Source organism: Podarcis liolepis (assembly GCF_965112155.1).
Source record: "Podarcis liolepis genome assembly, chromosome: 18".
NCBI classification, from domain to species: Eukaryota; Metazoa; Chordata; class Lepidosauria; order Squamata; family Lacertidae; genus Podarcis; species Podarcis liolepis.
This window is the reverse complement of record NC_139572.1, coordinates 9571645-9590651: the sequence shown is the minus strand read 5'-3', so window position 1 is coordinate 9590651 and position 19007 is coordinate 9571645. Positions and strand designations below refer to the sequence as shown.

Here is a 19007-nt window from a genome sequence, read left to right as displayed (position 1 = left end):
AACGGTGGAAAGCCCACCTTTGGGACAGGGTTGGGTGGGAGATGGGCTCTGAGATGCCTTCTCTTCCCCCCCCCCCAACTTATATATGTTTGGGAAGCTGGGGCAACCCTGTCAGATGGGCAGGGTTCAAATAATAAAATGATTATCGCCATTATTATCAATTGCCGCCACATCCAAACGGTGTTCTGTTACTGTATGGCACGGCTGACCAGAGCCGGACGTGTCTTCTCCTGGCCCAGCCTTCGCCAACCTAGCGCCGCCACCCCCCCTAAATGCTGGACGGGGTGGGCAGTCAGGTTTTTGGAGGCTGGGGCTGGGTGTGCAGTAGAAGCTTCTTTGAACCCCCCCCCCAAGAGCTTTAAAACGTAACTGGGCAAATCAGCAGAGGCTTAATGCTCTCCCTGACACCCCCCCTTCCCAAAAATGAATGAGCCAGGTGGGTCAAAATACTTCTCCCCTTAACCCCTCCACCCCTTTGCAAGTGTGTGTGATTGGGGGCAGGGATGTGAAGTTTGACATGTCCCCCACTTTAAAAATCCCCCAAACAGCAAGTAGGATTAAATTGAATTCAGTACAAATAAACACGACTTGCTGAAATAAAAGGGAGGGAGGGTTGTTTTAGGGTTTGTCTGTTTTTGCCAAATTGGGTAGGGGGATTAAGTGTTTTGGGGGTGGTGGTCCTGGTGCTGTTTTAGATGCAACCCCCCCCCCCCCCAGTTCTGGGGATACCTGTCAATTCTAGATTACAGTTCTGTTAGTTTCAAAGCCTTCATTTGCAGCTGATAGTTTTTAGAAAGACCACAGGGACTAGCTGCATGGTGTGTTTTTTAAAAAGAGAAATGGTGGTATCAGGAATCCCCACTAAAAGCCATTATCCTTGGAGTGGGGAGATCCACAAGCCTCTTGAGGCGGCACCTGTGTTTGACTTCGGGAAACCCTAACCAACCATTGCATAGAAATCAGCCCTTTTGCAGAAGCCGCTCAAAACGCTCTGTGCCAGGAGACGGAACGGCTTAATCCCGACTCAAGATCCTTGATTTGGAGAACACTTAGCTAAGGCACGGCTTGCAAATGCAGCCCCATCTCTTTGGCTGCCCTGCCATACGCAACAGAAACACCAGGATTAATTCTGCAAGCTTTTGCAGGTTGCGTCCGCGGTCGGCCATACTCTGAGTTAGTCCTATTGAAACAGACGGATGTGGCCAAACAAGTCTGGTGGATCTGCTCTGAGCAGAACTTAATTGGGCTGCAACCCTAACATCACTTTCTTTTTTTTGGGGGGGGGGGATAAGACCATGCCTAAACGTTATTTCCCCCTTCGATCCTAACTAGTTCCTAACTCTATATGGGCATGAGCAGTTGCACATTAAACGTAATTATCCATATTATAATAACCATATTGCTAGAGACATCCAGAACATTAACGCAACTTAGCAAGTAAACAAAATGTGCTTAGTTCTAGCTGTTAGTCGGGTGGTAGCTTTTCAATACATGGCTTTCTTTGGGGGGCAGGGAGGAAATTAAATTTTTCTCTCCCCCCCCCCCACATTTCTTTTGGGGCACCTGGAAGTGTAAAAGAACACCAGGGGAAATGTGGGTTTTATCTGAATAAGGTAGATTCAGCTGTGTTTGGCAGCTTCCCTTACAGACAGGCAGCTAAAAAACAGTAACACAAAAATCATATTTTGGGGTGGGGGGGGGGGAGAAAGGCGGATTAAAAGGGTGGGAAGGGAACAGTCTTTTGTTTTCTGTATTTTTGGACCGTGTAACATCCTGTTCTTTATAGTTTTTTTTTAAAAAAACAAAAACATGAGGACTAGTGGAATGACTTTACTGATATATGCAAATCCTACCATTGAGTTACAGGTTTTCTTGGGGGGTGGGGAGGGGGGGTATTTGGGGGCGGCAGCAGCAGCACAGGAACTCTGGAGCATAGAAGCTTAATTTATTGTGGCTTTTTTCTTGGCAAAAAAAAAAAGGAACCCTGAAGGTGGCTTTGTAAGCGTGTATGTGTGTTTTTTTCTTCTTTTTGCAAACTTAAGAACATGACAATGATGTGAAAAAGCGGCAAAACTCTGTGTACATTCTTTTTGATCTCTCTTTTTTTGGTTCGATCGTTTCCTTTTTTCCTTTCTTTTCTCTGTGAAGGCTTTTTTTTGTCTTTGTAACTTTGCATTATTTGTAAATGAAATGTAATAAAGTTCAGCTGTTTTTCTCTCTGGCTGCTCAGCTCTGCTTTTCTGAATAATTGTTGTTAATTGCAAAGCTGCTTTGCAATGGGTTAAAAAGGGTCTTTTTTGCAAAATGCCTTCCTCTTCCCTAGCCAGACGGCAGTTTTGCTTTTTGGGATCTCTCCTGGCTTTCAGAGAGCCTGCCCTGCGGGCAGCATCATAAAACAAAACACAACCTTCTTGTCCTTAAGACAAAGTAATTTAATTCTCCAAATTCTCTATACATACATATTTTTTTAAAAAAGTGCTTTCTCTGCGTTTCTTCTTATTGCTTCCGAGAAAGTGCGCATTTCATTACCTGCCTTTAATGCGCCAAGGATTCGGGGCCGAGGAATGAGCATGTAACTGGGCTTGGGAGGAAGCCATGCGCCACGTTTACCCAGGGTCACTTGCTCAGACTGGCAGCCGCCCACCAGGCTTCTTGCCACCTGAGCTTTGAGGGGCTGAGGATCGAACTAAAGCAGGGGCACCCCTCTTGCAGGATGCCAGAGCAGGCCAGATTGGAGTAGCTCAGCACACATTTCCCTCCCTGTCCAATTTAATTGACATTTCTCAAAATTGGTTACTTGCAAGACTACGACCATTTCTCAAGAGGGACGTCGCACCGCATCACCCCGTTTTTGCATGAATCGCTGATCTGTGCCTGGACAGTGGTTCATGCAGGGATGCAACGGGCAGCCCCACTTTCTTGACATCAGACCCGAACCCCCTACCTAGGGGTGGAGCAGAAGGAAGCAGCCTCCCTCGGCTGGCGAGTGCTTTGGTGTTCTTGGAGAGCTGCTCCTAGCTAGCCTCTCCCCTCCATGTTCTCAAGCGCCTCCGCTGGAACAACTGATGCTCTTCTGCACGGTGCAGAACATTCAGCACATTTGTGGCCAGTGAGGGATTCCAAGGGGGCTTCCGGTTACTAGGGAAAGGGAGGCGCAGCGATGCCAGAGGGCGGCTGGGCGGCTGCTGCAAGGTGTTGCGGGACTGTCCATAATTCGATATATTGTAAAAAGAGCAGGAAGCAGAGGGGTGAGTATGTGAGTCTCGGGCCAACCCTAAAAGGCGCTTAGTAGTCTTGCTGGTTCCGGTAAGATTCGTAGTCCTCTGGGATCGTGTCTGTGAATGAGAGAACAGGAGGCAGGGATCTTAGAATGGGGTTACCAGACGTCCCTGTTTCCTGGGGACAGTCCCTGGATTTGCGAATAGGTCCCCGGACAAATTCCATCCCTGGAATGTCCCCGGATTTCATCTGATGTCCCCGGGAAACGTGGCAGCGGAGGTCTCAGCAGCCCGGAGCAGTTGGCTCTGGCCGGCTTCAGGAGCTGCCCGGAAGTCCCCGTATGATGGTGGTGCAGGGGCTCAAAGATGCAACTTCTGCCTCCACCTTCCCTGACCCAGCAACTCAGCTGTGAAGGGAGGCTTCGTGCTGCCTATTGGAGCAGCCTCCCAACTCCTACTTGTGTGCAAGCAGGAGGGGGCAGGGATCTCTCAGGCAATGGGAAGCCTCCCTGCCCAGCTGAGGGATCCCTGCCTCCTCCTGCTTGCACGCAAGTAGGAGTTGGGATGGGGCTGCTCTGATGCCTTATGAGTAACGGCTAAGGGAGCTGGGCATGTTTAGCCTGGAGAAGAGGAGGTTAAGGGGTGATATGATAGCCATGTTCAAATATATAAAAGGATGTCACATAGAGGAGGGAGAAAGGCTGTTTTCTGCTGCTCCAGAGAAGCGGACACGGAGCAATGGATCCAAACTACAAGAAAGAAGATTCCACCTAAACATTAGGAAGAACTTCCTGACAGTAAGAGCTGTTTGACAGTGGAATTTGCTGCCAAGGAGTGTGGTGGAGTCTCCTCCTTTGGAGGTCTTTAAGCAGAGGCTTGACAACCATATGTCAGGAGTGCTCTGATGGTGTTTCCTGCTTGGCAGGGGGTTGGACTCAATGGCCCTCGTGGTCTCTTCCAACTCTATGATTCTATGAAGGGCAGTGTGAAGCCTCATTTCCTAGCTGAGGGATCCCTGTCCCCTCCTGCTTGCACGCAAGTAGGAATGGGATTGGGGCTGCTCCAATGGGAAGGGAGGCATCGCGCTGGCCTAGCCTCGCCACCGCTGCTGCTCTCGGCCCTCCTCTGCCTTCCATGCCTGACCCACCGCACACCTCTCCCCCCCCCCCCACCAAAGAACCAACAGCTCGGGCTGGCCAGGCTCATGGAAAAAGGAGATAGAAGCCTCGGAGGAAGGGGAAACACGGCGGTTGAGGTCAAGGCGGCGGTCGCCCCTCTGCCACTGTCCCAAACATGTAGTAATTAATTAATTAAAGTGTCCCCGGATTAATTGGAAAAAAATCTGGTAAGCTTATCTTCGAATGGTAGAGTTGGAAGGGGTCCTGAGGGTCATTCAGTCCAGCCCCCTGCAACGCAGGGAGTTGCAGAATCCCACAGACTTGATGATGCGACTGTGGGAGCAAAGCGCTTTGGTACCCCCTCCCTGGCCAACACTCTCCTCCTACAGCGGCTAAATATCCATAAGAGACTAGGAATCCAGATAGACTGCCACTGGACCTGGAGGTTCCACAAGAACATAAGGAACCTGTTCTGGATCAGGACCTGAGTGCGAGATCCCTCTCTCCTCCTGGGGTTTCCAGCAATTCCTATTCCGAAGCATCGCTGCCTCCAACAAGTGAGTCCCAAGGGAAATACGACCCCAAGACCCACAACTTGCCGGAGTCTGCAAAAGCAACTGAAACTCGCTTTCCTTTTCCTTGTGTGTGAAACCCAGTCACTAAATCTCTTTTAGCTCCACCCTCTGGCATTAAAATTGGCATGGCTTTGAAGGCTGCACCCAGGGGTGGGGAGAGAGGATGTGTGGGGCTGGGCGGGAGGGAGTGGGGCCTGCTCACCGTTGCAGCGATACCGCAGGTTGGACCAGATGATGTTCTCCTGGGAGAAACAGAAGACCCCCAGGCGCCCGCCTCTCATCGTGGTGTCGAGGACAACGCCTGTGTCGGCCACCAACTCAGGACCCTCGTAGAAGCGAGCCCTAGAGAGGCAAGAAAACCATCAAGGATTCTAATGCCAGCATATTTGTGGCAAAAATGTGAGGGTCTAGGAGGCAGGAGCCTCTGCTTGAAAATAATAAATCATTATTATTATTATTACTATTATTATTTATACCCCACCCATCTGGCTGGGCTTCCCCAGCCACTCTGGGCGGCTTCCAACAAAATATTAAAATACTGTAATACATCAAACATTAAACGCTTCCCTAAACAGGGCTGCCTTCAGATGTCTTCTAAAAGTCTGGTAGTTTTCTCTCTCTTTGACATCTGATGGGAGGGCGTTCCACAGAGCGGGTGCCACCACCGAGAAGGCCCTCTGCCTGGTTTCCTGTAACTTGGCTTCTCGCAGGGAGGGAACTGCCAGAAGGCCCTTGGCCCTGGACCTCAGTGTCTGGGCTGAATGATGAGGGTGGAGACGCTCCTTCAGGTATACTGGGCCTTTGAGGCCGTTTAGGGCTTTCAAGGTCAACACCAACACTTTGAATTGCGCTCGGAAATGTACTGGGAGCCAATGTAGGTTCCTGCCTCCAAGATGATTTTTTGAAATAATAACACAAAATCTCTTTGGAAATAACCCCAAATGAAGGCCCCTTTGTACCTTAGGAACTTGCCTTATCTGGTTTTATTTTTAAATGCACATTTCACAAAACAAGACAAATAATTGGAAACTGAAAAGGGAGCTTTTGCTTTGTTTGAAATAAATTTTGCAGGGTGTCTTGCGTTCAGCGACAACAGAAAACAAGACGATGCAGTATTTTATTTTATATTTAAAAAACAGATCGCATTCAAATTCATGCACCAGCACGAGGTGGAGGGAACCAGCCCCAAACAATAAAAACAGGCATCAAGAGCCGTCAAAACCTACCGTATTTTTCGCTCTATAAGACACACCAGACCACAAGACTTTGTGGAGGAGGAAAACAAGAAAGAAAATATTCTGAATCTCAGAAGCCAGAACAGCAAGAGGGATTGCTGCGCAGTGAAAGCAGCAATCCCTCTTGCTGTTCTGGCTTCTAGGATAGCTGCGCAGCCTGCATTCGCTCCATAAGACGCACAGACATTTCCCCCTTTTAGGAGGGAAAAGGTGAGTCTTATAGAGCGAAAAATACGGTATTTCTCTTGCTTGACACAGGTCAGTTGCCGGTTGCTGCACCAGGCATCCTAGGCCATAAAAGTTGTAGTTAAAAGTTAATTTCTTCTGATCTAACTTTGTCCCACGTGGGGTTTTTGAAATGCTCAGAGGAAACCTGATCGGTTCTTGTTTTTTTCAATTTTTAAAATTAATTTTCCAAAAAAAATTAAGACAAACAAACATACATACATCCTAATTGTAATTAAACCAATCTTAATAACATTGTTAAGTGACTTCCTCAAACTCCCCCTGGTTGAATTTCTTTGTATATCATTTTAACAGTTTTCCAAAATCAATTTTCTCAAAAAAAATTAACTTAATCACTTAACATCTTTCATTCTTGCTAATTTAGCTTTAAACATCTTAATTCCTAGAAATCCGATTGGTTCTTACGTACACTGTGTAAAAAGTTTTTGTGTGAATAAAATGACCTGAGCCAAGGGGCGGACAGGAATTATTATTACACGCACTCCTCCCAGAGTCTTGCTGGTTCAAGCCTCTGTGTGTATTTTATGATCAGAGTCTAATTCTTCCTTTGCTTTGGGAACGCCTCACAGGACCACCACTGAGCCAGACCTTTCCCCCTGGCACCCATCCCTGGCGCACCTGTGCACCTGGTCCTTGCCACTTACCGGATGTAGCCCACCTGGGGCCGGTGCTGCAGGAACCAGCGGTAGGAGGTCTTGTCCTTCCAGCCGACGTTGCGAGGGTCTTTCCAGAGCAGTTTGACCTGGTTGGCCGTGTCCCCAGTGTGCCAGAGGGAGTTGCGGAGGTATTCTCCAGGGCCCGTCTTGGACTTCACTGCCTGGGATTGGAGGGAAGGGCAGCGAAGTTCAGAAAGCAGGAGTGGGTTAGAATCATAGAATCATAGAGTTGGAAGAGACCACAAGGGCCATCGAGTCCAACCCCCTGCCAAGCAGGAAACACCATCAGAGCACTCCTGACATATGGTTGTCAAGCCTCTGCTTAAAGGCCTCCAAAGCAGGAGACTCCACCACACTCCTTGGCAGCAAATTCCACTGTCAAACAGCTCTTACTGTCAGGAAGTTCTTCCTAATGTTTAGGTGGAATCTTCTTTCTTGTAGTTTGGATCCATTGCTCCGTGTCCGCTTCTCTGGAGCAGCAGAAGACAACCTTTCTCCCTCCTCTATGTGACATCCTTTTATATATTTGAACATGGCTATCATATCACCCCTTAACCTCCTCTTCTCCAGGCTAAACATGCCCAGCTCCCTTAGCCGTTCCTCATAAGGCATCGTTTCCAGAGTCCCCCACCCAGATGTGGTTGGAGACCCACAACCTATCAGCGTCAGCAACCCGCCCCTCTCCTATTTATATAACCCGCCTTTTCCGCAAGATGGGATTCGAGGCAGCTTCTGGCATTTTAAAAATAATGGTTGCAAACATTTTTTTGGCGACCGTTTTCATTCGTAAACCGGTTTTGAGGTTTTCTTTTCAACGCTCAGGCACGTGGATCTTACGAAATCAAAGAAACCAACGTTGTGGAATGCGAAACAATTCTAACGAACCAGTGTAGTCAAAATGAACCCGAACACATTTAGAAGCTGCTAGTCATAGAACTGTATTTTGCGTTTTTTTATCCAGTATTTTTATGTTGTGAACGGCCCCGAGATCTATGGATGGAGGGCGGAATACAAATTTTAATAGTAATAGAGTTAGAAGTGATCCTGAGGGTTCTCTAGATGAACCCCTCTGCAATGTGGGAATCTCAGCTACGCCATTCATGACACACACACACACACAGAGAGAGAGAGAGAGATCTTGAGACAAGCCTTTTCCTAGAGAAAAAGCCTACCAAGGGCAGTAGGACTAGTTGAGGTGATGAAAGCCTAGGGAAGGTTCCAGATGACCTGATCTGCTTGCTAGGAGCATTCCATTCTGATCTGAGTACTTGGCCATGGCCCCATCAGCCTCGGCGTCAGACGGCTGCCCTGGCAGGGTATGATGGGAGTCTAGGACATCTGGAGGACAACATGTGCACTAAAGTCTGTCTTAGCCCCTTTCCTGGAGGCCGGCCAGAGCCTTTGCCTTGTGTCTGCAGGAAAACTGGCTCTTAACTGCTTGAACAGCCTGCGGAGCCAAAATGCAGACGAGATTTGAGAGAAGGCAATTGAGATATGGGACGCGGGTGATGCTGTGGGTTAAACCACAGGACTTGCTGATCAGAAGGTCGGCGGTTCAGATCCCCGCGGTGGAATGAGCTCCTATTGCTCGGTCCCTGCTTCTGCCCACCTAGCAGTTCGAAAGCACATCAGAGTGCAAGTAGATAAATAGGTACCACTCTGGCGGGAAGGTAAACGGCGTTTCCGTGCGCTGCTCTGGTTCGCCAGAAGCGGCTTAGTCATGCTGGCCACATAACCTGGAAGCTGTACGCCGGCTCCCTCGGCCAATAAAGCGAGATGAGCGCTGCAACCCCAGAGTCGGTCACGACTGGACCTAATGGTCAGGGGCCCCTTTACCTTTAATTGAGATGCAGATCACCCATTGGGGAAAACATCCCTGTTTCCCCGCTCTCGTTGCCAGAGAGGAGAAACAGAGATGGGAGATTTTATGTGGCCTGTTTCGTCCCATTTTCCTGGCTTGACCCGCGGTGTCTGGCCTCCCCCTGAGCACCTCAGCCACCTACTTTGAGCTGGATCCCCGGTTCCGCCACAGCCCGGAAGGGGTTCGCTTGCCAGTAGGTCTGCTCCATCTGCTTCCACATGACCACGTAGAAGCTGGCGCTGTCCTGGTAGCCGAAGATGAAGCCGGCATAGTCGTCGTCCGTGGCCGTGTTCACGTGGAAGGTGCCCTCGAAGTCCACCCCGTTGAATGCGGTATACCCTCAAGCAAGGGAGAGAGGGGTCACCGCCACAGAATCGGGGGGCGGGGGGCGGCTGGTGGTCTTGGCCTGCAACTCCTGCCAGCCAGCAGGAGCCCCCAAATGGCGAGGGGTGGGGAGGTGCAGTCCAGCAGCACCTTGGGGGGCAGAGGTGGCCCCCCTGCAAGCATGGGAATCCTGTCTCAGGCCCTTGGCCCATCTAGCTCAGGACTGCCTGCACAGACTGGCAGCAGCTCTCCAGGGCTTTAGGAAGGGTTGTCTCCAGGCTCTAGCTGGAGAAGCCCCCAGGGACTGAACCTCGGACATTCTGCATGCAAAGCAGGTGTTCTCGGCCCAGTATACCTGAAGGAGCGTCTCCACCCCCATCGTCCATCCCAGACACAAGATCCAGCTCTGAGGGCCTTCTGCCGGTTCCCTCATTGCGAGAAGTGAGGTTACAGAGAACCAGGCAGAGGGCCTTCTTGGTGGTGGCACCCACCCTGTGGAACGCCCTCCCAGCAGATGTCAAAAAGAACAACAACTACAGTGGTACCCCGCAAGATGAACGCCTCGCAAGACGGAAAACCCGCTAGACGAAAGGGTTTTCCGTTTTGGAGGCGCTTCGCAAAACGAATTTCCCTATGGGCTTGCTTTGCAAGACGACAGCCCATAGGGAAATCTGCGGGACAGCAGGGAAGCGCAGCGCGTCTTCCCCACTGTCCTCAAACCTCCTCCCGCCGCCCGGCTTCGGAACGAATCTCCGATGCCGGGTGGGGGGGGGGAACGCCTCCTCCCGCCGCCCGGCATCGGAACGAAGCTCCGATGCCGGGCGGGGGCACCTTCTCCCGCCGAGGAGGGTTTTCCTTCCCACCACCAACATTCAGAATGCTGTTCTGAATGTTGGCGGTGGGGTGGAAAAACCCTCCTCCCACCGCAAGCCCCGGGAACAGAGGGAAAGCGCTGCGCGCCTTCCCCTCTGTTCCCGTACCTGTCCTGAAGGCTTGCGGTGGGGAGAAAAGCCCTTCTCCGCACCGCCAGCCTGGCAAGCGGTTTCCCTAGGAACGCATTAATTGATTTTCAATGCATTCCTATGGGAAACTGTGCTTCGCAAGATGAAAAACTCGCAAGAAGAAAAAACTTGCGGAACGAATTAATTTCGTCTTGCGAGGCACCACTGTACCAGACTTTTAGAAGACGTCTGAAGGCAGCCCTGTTTAGGGACGCTTTTAATGATTAATAGACTATTGTATTTTAATATTCTGTTGGAAGCCCCCCAGAGGGGCTGGGGAAACCCAGCCAGATGGGCAGGGTATAAATAATAAATTATTATTATCATATTATTATTACTATTATTCTACCCCTGAGCCATGGCCCATCCGCCCCACATCACTATCGGGGCAAGTGATGGGGCCAGGTCAGCCAGCAACTCACAAGATGCCAGTGAAGTTAACACTTTATTCAAAGGAAACAGACCAGTGAGCACAGCAAATTTTTCCAGTAGGTCTGGCGCCAGTGTGGCGGTTGTGAGTGCTGAAGTACCCACCTTCCCGCAACTCCCTAAGTTTCTCCCCTGGGTTCTTCCCTTGCAACCTGAGACTCCTTGCTTGTCTCTGCTCTGCCCTCTGCACATTCTGGGAGACCGGGGGGCGGGGCGGGGCGGGGAGCTGGTCACAGCAGGAGCCAGGAGTACTCCCGGTGGAGTACAGGGTCAGGTTTAAGGTGCTGGCTTTGACCTTTAAAGCTCTATGCGGATTAGGACCCTCCTACCTACAGGACCGCCTCTCCTGGTGTGCCCCGCAGAGGACCTTAAGGTCCACAAATAACAACATTTGGGAGGTCCCAAGCCGCAAGGTGGTTAGACTGGTCTCAACTAGGGCCAGGGCCTTTTCAGTACTGGCCCCGACTTGGTGGAACGCTCTGTCACAAGAGACCAGGGCCCTGCGGGACTTGACATCTTTCCGCAGGGCCTGCAAGACAGAGCTGTTCTGCCTGTCCTTTGGTTTGGACTCAGTCTGACTCTTATGTTTCCCTCCCCTTATGGTTTTGATCTATGGGCTACTTTTAAAATGAGGCTGCATTTTAAATTGCCTTTTAACCTGTATTTTAAATTGTCCCCCCCCCATTATGTTTTTACTGTAATTTTACTGGTGTTAGGCGCCCTGAGCCCAGCTCTGGCTGGGGAGGGCAGGGTATAAATAAAATTTATTATAATTATTATTATTATTATTATTATTATTATTATTATTATTAAGCAGCCTGGCTCATCTCTGCCTCTTGTGCCTCCTCCTCTCCGCTCCTGTCTCTGATTCTGAGCTGCTCTCTGCCATTTACTCTCCCCGCTCACTAAACCCTGTTGCCCCTCCAGCTTCTGACACTCCCTCCTCCAAGCCTTCTCCCTCTGGCCACCCCTTGTCACCCCACCACCCCTCATCGGGCTCTGAGCCTTTTCCCCTTCCCCCAAGCTAGTGCCTCCCCCCCACTCACCCACATCCAACCAGTCCATGACAATCACTTTTATCAACAAGCCCATGACCTTTATGTTCAGATGACACAGCTATTCACTGGTATTCTTTATTGGTGGTTGGTTTTCATGAAGACTTTGTGAAAGAATATGAATAATGGTGGGGAAAGGATGGGGGGGGGTTTAGGTGTGAAAAATATCACTTACCGACTGCCAAACCTGGGTCGCTGTTCATGGTCTGAACAATCTCCATTCCCTGCAAATGAGAGAGAGAGAGAGAGAGAGAGAGAGAGAGAGAGAGAGAGAGAGAGAGAGGAAGGAAGGAAGGAAGGAAGGAAGGAAGGAAGGAAGGAAGGAAGGAAGGAAGGAAGGGAGAGAAAGAAGTGGGTGCTTTTTTCAGTCTGAGAGCATCGTTCCAGAAGCACAGGTGGTTTGGAAGCCCTAACTGGACTACTGCAAAGTGCTTGGTGTGGGGCCACCTTTGAAGACCACCTGGAAGCTACATCCGGTGTAGAACAGCTGGGGAGCTTTTTCAGCCATTCAGAAAACATAATACTGGGTGGAGCAAGGTCCCTGTTTGCTTCCATCTCAAAGCCAAGGCTGTGGTAGATCAAAAAATTTAGCAGCTATGCAACTTGGAAACTAAATGTCTGAGGAATGACTCCCTCACATCCATCTCCCTGTGCCACCCCTGGAGATTTGGCTCCCAGGACATTTCCAAGCACAATTCAAAGTGTTGGTGCTGACCTTGAAAGCCCTAAATGGCCTCGACCCAGTATACCTGAAGGAGCGTCTCCACCCCCATCGTTCTGCCCGGACACTGAGGTCCAGCTCTGGGGGTCTTCTGGCGTTTGCCTCACTGCGAGAAGCCAAGTTACAGGGAACCAGGCAGAGGGCCTTCTCAGTGGTGGCGCCCACCCTGTGGAACGCACTCCCACCAGATGTCAAAGAGAACAACAACTACTAGACTTTTAGAAGACATCTGAAGGCAGCCCTGTTTCGGGAAGCTTTTAATGTTTGAGGCATTACTGTATTTTAATATTGTGTTGGAAGCCGCCCAGAGTGGCTGGGGAAACCCAGCCAGATGGGCGGGGTATAAATAATTTATTATTATTATTATTATTATTATTATTATTATTATTATTATTACTACTACTAGTTCCCAGGGCCAGACAGAGACATTTGTAGGGCCACATTCACACCCCTCTTCTGGACAGCCCCCTCCACACCTGGGCGTAACTGAACAGGGACACGGAAGGAAGCGTATTCTGCGGAAAGCTTTTCCTTCCGCCTTGGATCATGGCAGGAAATGGGGTACGTAAAAGCCCCCAACTCACATGGTTGAGGACCATCCAGTTGGGATCGATCTGCGCGTCTCCTTCGGGATCCAGCACCACCGTCTGAAACGCCCGGAAGTCGGTCAGCGTCACCTGGGCATTCTCTGGGCAGACGTCTATGCGGTCGACCACCAGGTCCTTATCAAAGTCGCCCTGGCAGGCGTCCCCAACGCCGTCTCCTGCAGCGGGAAGAGGGGGAAGAAGGGTCAGTTTCCTAAAAGCAGCTCTACCCCCCCCGGGGGGTTCCAGTTGGGTCATGGAAGGACCCAGGCAGGGGTGGGGTGGGGCGGGAAGGTCACAATGCCATGCCCCCCTCCCTGCAGGCAGATGCCACTAGAAGAAAAGTTAGGATTCAGGGACTTTCCTTTTTTACTTATTTTATACAGTGTACACTCGGGTTGCAAACGTGATCTGTGCGGGATGCACATTCGCAACCCACAGCGCTGCGTCTGCACACATGCGGGTTGTGATTTGGTGTTTCTGCGCATGTGTGACCACCGAAACCCAGTGGTAACCTGTTCCAGTACTTCCGGGTTTCGGCGCGTCTGTAACCTGAAAAAATGCAACCTGAAGCATCTGTAACCCGAGGTATGACTGTATTTATTTACATTTCTAGGTCTCTCTTCTGCCCACAGGCGTTCAAGGCAGCTACTGAAGTTGGAAGACAAATAGTTTTTTAATTAAAAACAACAACAGCAAGTTGATGGATCTCATGGATTCGAAGTTATTGTTATGAGTTTGGCGGGGGGGCGTCAGTCTGGACGATACCCCGGGTCGCTTCCAATCCTGTATACAGTGGACAGTCGGGTTGCAGACATGATCCATGAGGGATGCACATTCGCAACCTGCAGCGGCACGTCTGCACACGCGCGGGTTGCAATCCGGCGCTTCTGCACATGCGCAGAGCGCGATTTAGTGCTTCTGCGCATGCACGAGCCCTGAAACCCGGAAGTAACCCGTTCCAGTACTTCCGGGTTTTGGAGTGTCCATAACCCAAAAAAAACGCAACCTGAAGCGTCTATAATCCGAGGTATGACTGTATTGTGGTGGGTGAGGGAGCAGGGAAGAACGTATAAGAGGAAGCCTGACCAACAGATCCAATTCTACAGATCCAAAGAGGCTGCCCTGTTGCCATAGAGACGTGTGGGTGGTCCTTCTCCCACATCACCTGGCTGGATGCCACACCATCGTAGGATGGAGAGCAGGCGGCCAGAGGGGTGTGTACGAGTTTTGCTGATGACTTGGGTGGGTGGAGGAGAGAGAGAGAGAGAGAGAGAGAGAGAGAGAGAGAGAGAGAGAGATGCCTCACTCTGTGGAGGATTTGGGTATCCAGTTGGGGAAGCAAGATCTGCCAGGGCGTTAATGCTGTGAGCCTCTCTGCCCTACGCTCAGGTCAGTAAAGCCATACATGCCAAGGGACTGGCAGAAATGACTGGCAGAATCCGAAACCAGGGAAGAGAGACGGCGGAAGAACATTGGAAGAAATTTAAGGACTATCTTGGGAAATATTATAAAATTAGTGAATGTTAGATTGATGTTGGACTGAATAAGTGGTTACTAGCTGTAATGATTAAGATAACTGGGGAAAAAAGAAGAAAGAAAGGTGTAAAATTAAGTGAAAATTAAAGGTGAGGATTTGCTGAATGAATAATTGGAGCTGGAATACAAAAAGGGGAGGTATGAGGAGGTCCGAGAAATAAGTTAAAAGAAAATAAGTGAATGAAATTATACGTGTTGTTAATTTTTTGTATTTTTGTTTTTTGTCTTTTTTGTATAATTTTTGAAAAGTTAATAAATATATATATTTTTTAAAAAAGTAAAACCATACATGCCAAAAGAGACCACAGTCTCCTCTGAGGAAACACCTTTGCAGCCTTTCAGCACTCTGAGAGGGGACAGCGCCTAACGAACCGCTCCAGGTGAGGCTGTGGCCAATGACAAAACCACAGAGGTGGCCTGGTGAGGTTTTTGCTTTTTTGGCAAGGCCAGTTCTCCGCCCTTACTGTCTGTGTCTTCCTGCCCGGGGTTAGGGACCAAGCGGCAGTTGTCTGGTCCGGGGGGCCTGCGGTCAGGGATGCCGTCGTTGTCGTCGTCCTCGTCGCACTCGTCCCCGATCCCGTCCTGGTCAGAGTCCAGCTGGGAGCTGTTGGGCACCGAGGGGCAGTTGTCCCTGGAGTCCTGGTGGCCGTCCCCATCCCTGTTGTGCAGAGAGAGAGGAAGGGAGGATTGCAAGTTTAGGGTATGGGAACTGAGGCTTCAAGAGCAAGGGAACATTGGACCACAAGAGAAGCTCAGAGTCACCACTTTGACCCGACGTCAAGCAATGACCCAGCAAAGGAGAAGATAGAAGAGGAATTGGCAGTGGCTAGGTCTCTTTCTAGGGACGCAAGTGGCGCTGTGGTCTAAACCACAGAGCCTAGGACTTGCTGATCAGAAGGTTGGCAGTTCGAATCCCTGCAATGACGGGTGAGCTCCCGTTGCTCAGTCCCTGCTCCTGCCCACCTAGCAGTTCGAAAGCACGTCAAAGTGCAAGTAGATAAATAGGTACCACTCCGGCGGGAAGGTAAACGCCGTTTCCGTGTGCTGCTCTGGTTTGCCAGAAGCGGCTTAGTCATGCTGGCCACATGACTCGGAAGCTGTACGCCGGCTCCCTCGGCCAGTAAAGCGAGATGAGCGCTGCAACCCCAGAGTCGGCCACGACTGGGCCTAATGGTCAGGGGTCCCTTTACCCTTTACGTAGGTCTCTTTCTATGTCTCCTTTTTAACAGGTCCCTTTAAAGAAAACCGATTCCCTCAGGAAGAATGGACAAAATTCAACGATTATTTAGCTAAATTTGTTAAGTTAAGCTAATTGGAAATAGCTTGTAGGCAACAGATTGGCTTAGGAATTTATATAAGTTAAGTGATGTTTAACATGTACAATATCGAATTGAAAAGATATAAGGATGTGAATGGACTAAGTTAAGTATATAAGGATTAGGATTTGTAAAGCCTTTATAAGGATATGCATGGAAATTCAACCAAGGGGAAGCGAGGAAGCCACTTAACAATGTTAATAAGGGTAATTTTAATAAGATGATGATTTATGTTTGCTTGTGTGTTTTGTTCGTTTATAATTTTGTGAAAATTAATTAAAAAAAATTGAAAAAGTAAATAAATAAAGTAAACCGATTCCCAGCTCTGAAATTCCTCGGCTGAGATCTAGCCCTGACTCTGGAGCCAGACTCCCGGGTTTCTTTCAAGGTGAATCCGGACCACACACTCCACAGGAGGCTGCCTGCTGTATCTCTGCATGAGCTAGTCTTGTCCTTCAACCATCCCCCGCCCTCCTGTCCTCCATCCATCCAATCTGCCAGGTTGGGTGCAATCGGATCTTAAGATGAAGTAGAACTACGTGCCCTTGAAGGCGTCTGTCTGTCGCATCTCTGTATGACTCCCTGCTCTGGGTGCTCTGCCTGTCAGAAGAGGCCATTATTGCACAAATCCAGCAGCGTGTGCTACCCCGAGGGAAGATAATGATTCTCTCTCAGTTGCTCTTACTTTTGGGTGTCATGATAGGTCTCAGGGCTGTGGCGCTTCAGCAAAACAACTCCTACAGGTGCTCCCTAGCTCCTGCCCCCCAACAGGCGAAACCAGACAAGCCATTTCTATAACTTACCGGTCTTGGTTGGTATCACACAGGTCCCCGACGAGATCGTGGTCAGTGTCTTTCTAAATAACAGGAAGCAAGAGCTGCATTATTTGCTTAAAATAAAATAAAAAAAGTTTACAGGAGCAAAACAAGATTTTGAAATCCGTGACTCTTAATTTAGGGTTACCAGATGTCCCCGGTTCCCGGGGACAGTCCCCGGATTTGCAAATCTGTCCCCGGACAAATTCTGTCCCCGGAATGTCCCCAGATTTGCAAATCTGTCCCTGGGAAACGTGGCAGGGGCAGCCTCAGCAACAACACATCATATGGGGACTTCCAGCGAGGCAAAATGGCAGGTGCCACGGCAGCGAGCAGCTCCTGAAGCCAGCCAGAGTCAACAGGAAAGAAGATTCCACCTAAACATTAGGAAGAACTTCCTGACAGTAAGAGCTGTTCGACAGTGGAATTTGCTGCCAAGGAGTGTGGTGGAGTCTCCTCCTTTGGAGGTCTTTAAGCAGAGGCTTGACAACCATATGTCAGGAGTGCTCTGATGGTGTTTCCTGCTTGGCAGGGGGTTGGACTCGATGGCCCTTGTGGTCTCTTCCAACTCTAGGATTCTATGAAATCATATAGTCACTGAATCAGTGTAAGTTTAACTGCGCTACCAGGCTGGCTCTGGGCTGCTGACCTCTGCCGCCGCCACTGCCAAAAGGGAACTGGGGATGTCCGGCGGTACAGATCTCCCGCCCCCTTCTCCCTTTGTTTTGACTGATTGGGGGAAGCTCAGGAGTCGCAGGCAGGCGGCCGTTGCCCAGTTTTTTAAAAACACTGCACATTTATGTTTCACAGGGTGCGAAAGAAGGGCTTTGCACCCTGGCTGGCAGAGAAACCGTGTGCCTTGCGCCTCTCCTGGGCAACGGCTGCCCGCCCGAGACTCCCAAGCCTCCCCCAATCTGTCACAACAAAGGGGGCAGGAGATCAGGGAAGGCTCGGGAGTCACGGGTGGGCAGTGTGCTGTTGCCCAGTTTTTTTAAAACTCTGCGCATTTATGTTTCACAGGGTGCGAAAGAAGGGCTTTGCACGTTTATACAATGTGCATGTGTGCTTGGGCCCAGGGTCTTTTGCCTCACCATCCCCACTACTGACTCCCTGTTGCTACTCAGCTTCAAAGAAAAGAAAAGAAAAAGTGTCTTTGGAGTCATTGAAAACAATCTCGTAACCATATCTTAACTGCAGGGAGTGGGGAACCATGTCTACTTATAGCCCCTGTTTCAAACTTTCTCTTGAAAGATCTAAGCCAGGGGTCTGCAACCTGCGGCTCCGGAGCCGCATGCGGCTCTTTTACATCTTTGCTGCGGCTCCGGGGCGGATACTAGCGAGGGGAGGAGGTGCATTGTGCGCCCCGACACTCCTCATTGTGGCGGGCGCTGTACTGGCTGTGACGTCGCATGGGGGCGGTACATGCCTTAGTCACGCACCGTCCCGACGTCACCTTCCCGCCCGCTGTCAGATTGTGGCTCCGGAGATATATTTGTTTTAAATGTCGCAATGGTTTTGCGGCTCCCAGTTGTTGTTTTTTCTTCGGAAACTGGTCCAAGTGGCTCTTTTTGTCTTAAAGGTTGCAGACCCCTGATCTAAGCCATACAGACATTCACCTTCAAGGTCAGTCTCTAGGCATCCTTCAATTTGCTCTCCCACCCTTGGGAAAAGACCCATTTGCACCACACGCCACCAACTCATTCCTTTCCCCAGGAAGCGCTTACCTGGTCCGGGTTGCTGATCAAGGGGCAGCTGTCGCAAACGTCTCCAACCCCGTCACCGTCGCTGTCCCTCTGGTCTGGATTGGGGATCCTCACGCAGTTGTCCAGGACATTTTTAATCTCTGCAGAAGCGGGAGGCAAAAACAGCCACGGTCATCATCAAGAGTGTGGCATCTTGCCTGGCCTGGAAAGCTCTAGGATTCTTCTCCTGGAAGAGGCATCAGTGCTTAGCCAAAGTCAGGAAGGAGAGGTGCTCTCCAAAAACTGAATGCCCGATCCACAGTTCTTCTTACATTAAAAATAAATAAAACCTTTTTCAAAAAGCCTCCTGGCCAATTAGTTGTGTGTCTCTTTGTTAATTAATTCAGAAGGTGTGTGTTTTAATTGACTAAATAGCCCATCTTCCCACTCTGACAGAGATACGCTTTCTCAGTCATGTCGTGGAATGACGACAGGACAGGTGTTGTCTGTGAGATGCCAGGATGGAGCAGCTACGATTGCCTTCTCCTGACCATTTCCTTGTCCAGACCGTTAAAGGTCCAGGCCTGATCCGCCAGCCGGGCTCTTACATTCTTGCAGAACCTCTAGTTCCA

The 19007-nt window shown here is 50.0% G+C and overlaps 1 protein-coding gene across 2 annotated transcripts in view; it reads right to left on the bottom strand.

Moving 5' to 3' along the window:
• Window positions 1–2411: 2411 nt before the first annotated feature.
• The window catches only part of COMP (cartilage oligomeric matrix protein), a 45516-nt gene continuing 28920 nt past the window's right edge, over window positions 2412–19007 (bottom strand). For both annotated transcript variants that reach the window (XM_083483757.1, XM_083483758.1), the window contains 9 exons: window positions 18418–18536; window positions 16682–16734; window positions 15027–15220; window positions 13024–13202; window positions 11894–11942; window positions 9052–9248; window positions 7037–7209; window positions 5114–5253; window positions 2412–3335 (listed from right to left, as the gene is read on the bottom strand). In XM_083483757.1, the coding sequence (XP_083339883.1) occupies window positions 3286–3335; window positions 5114–5253; window positions 7037–7209; window positions 9052–9248; window positions 11894–11942; window positions 13024–13202; window positions 15027–15220; window positions 16682–16734; window positions 18418–18536 (1154 nt within the window). In that variant the 3' untranslated portion in view covers window positions 2412–3285. The remainder of the gene's footprint in view (window positions 3336–5113; window positions 5254–7036; window positions 7210–9051; window positions 9249–11893; window positions 11943–13023; window positions 13203–15026; window positions 15221–16681; window positions 16735–18417; window positions 18537–19007) is intronic.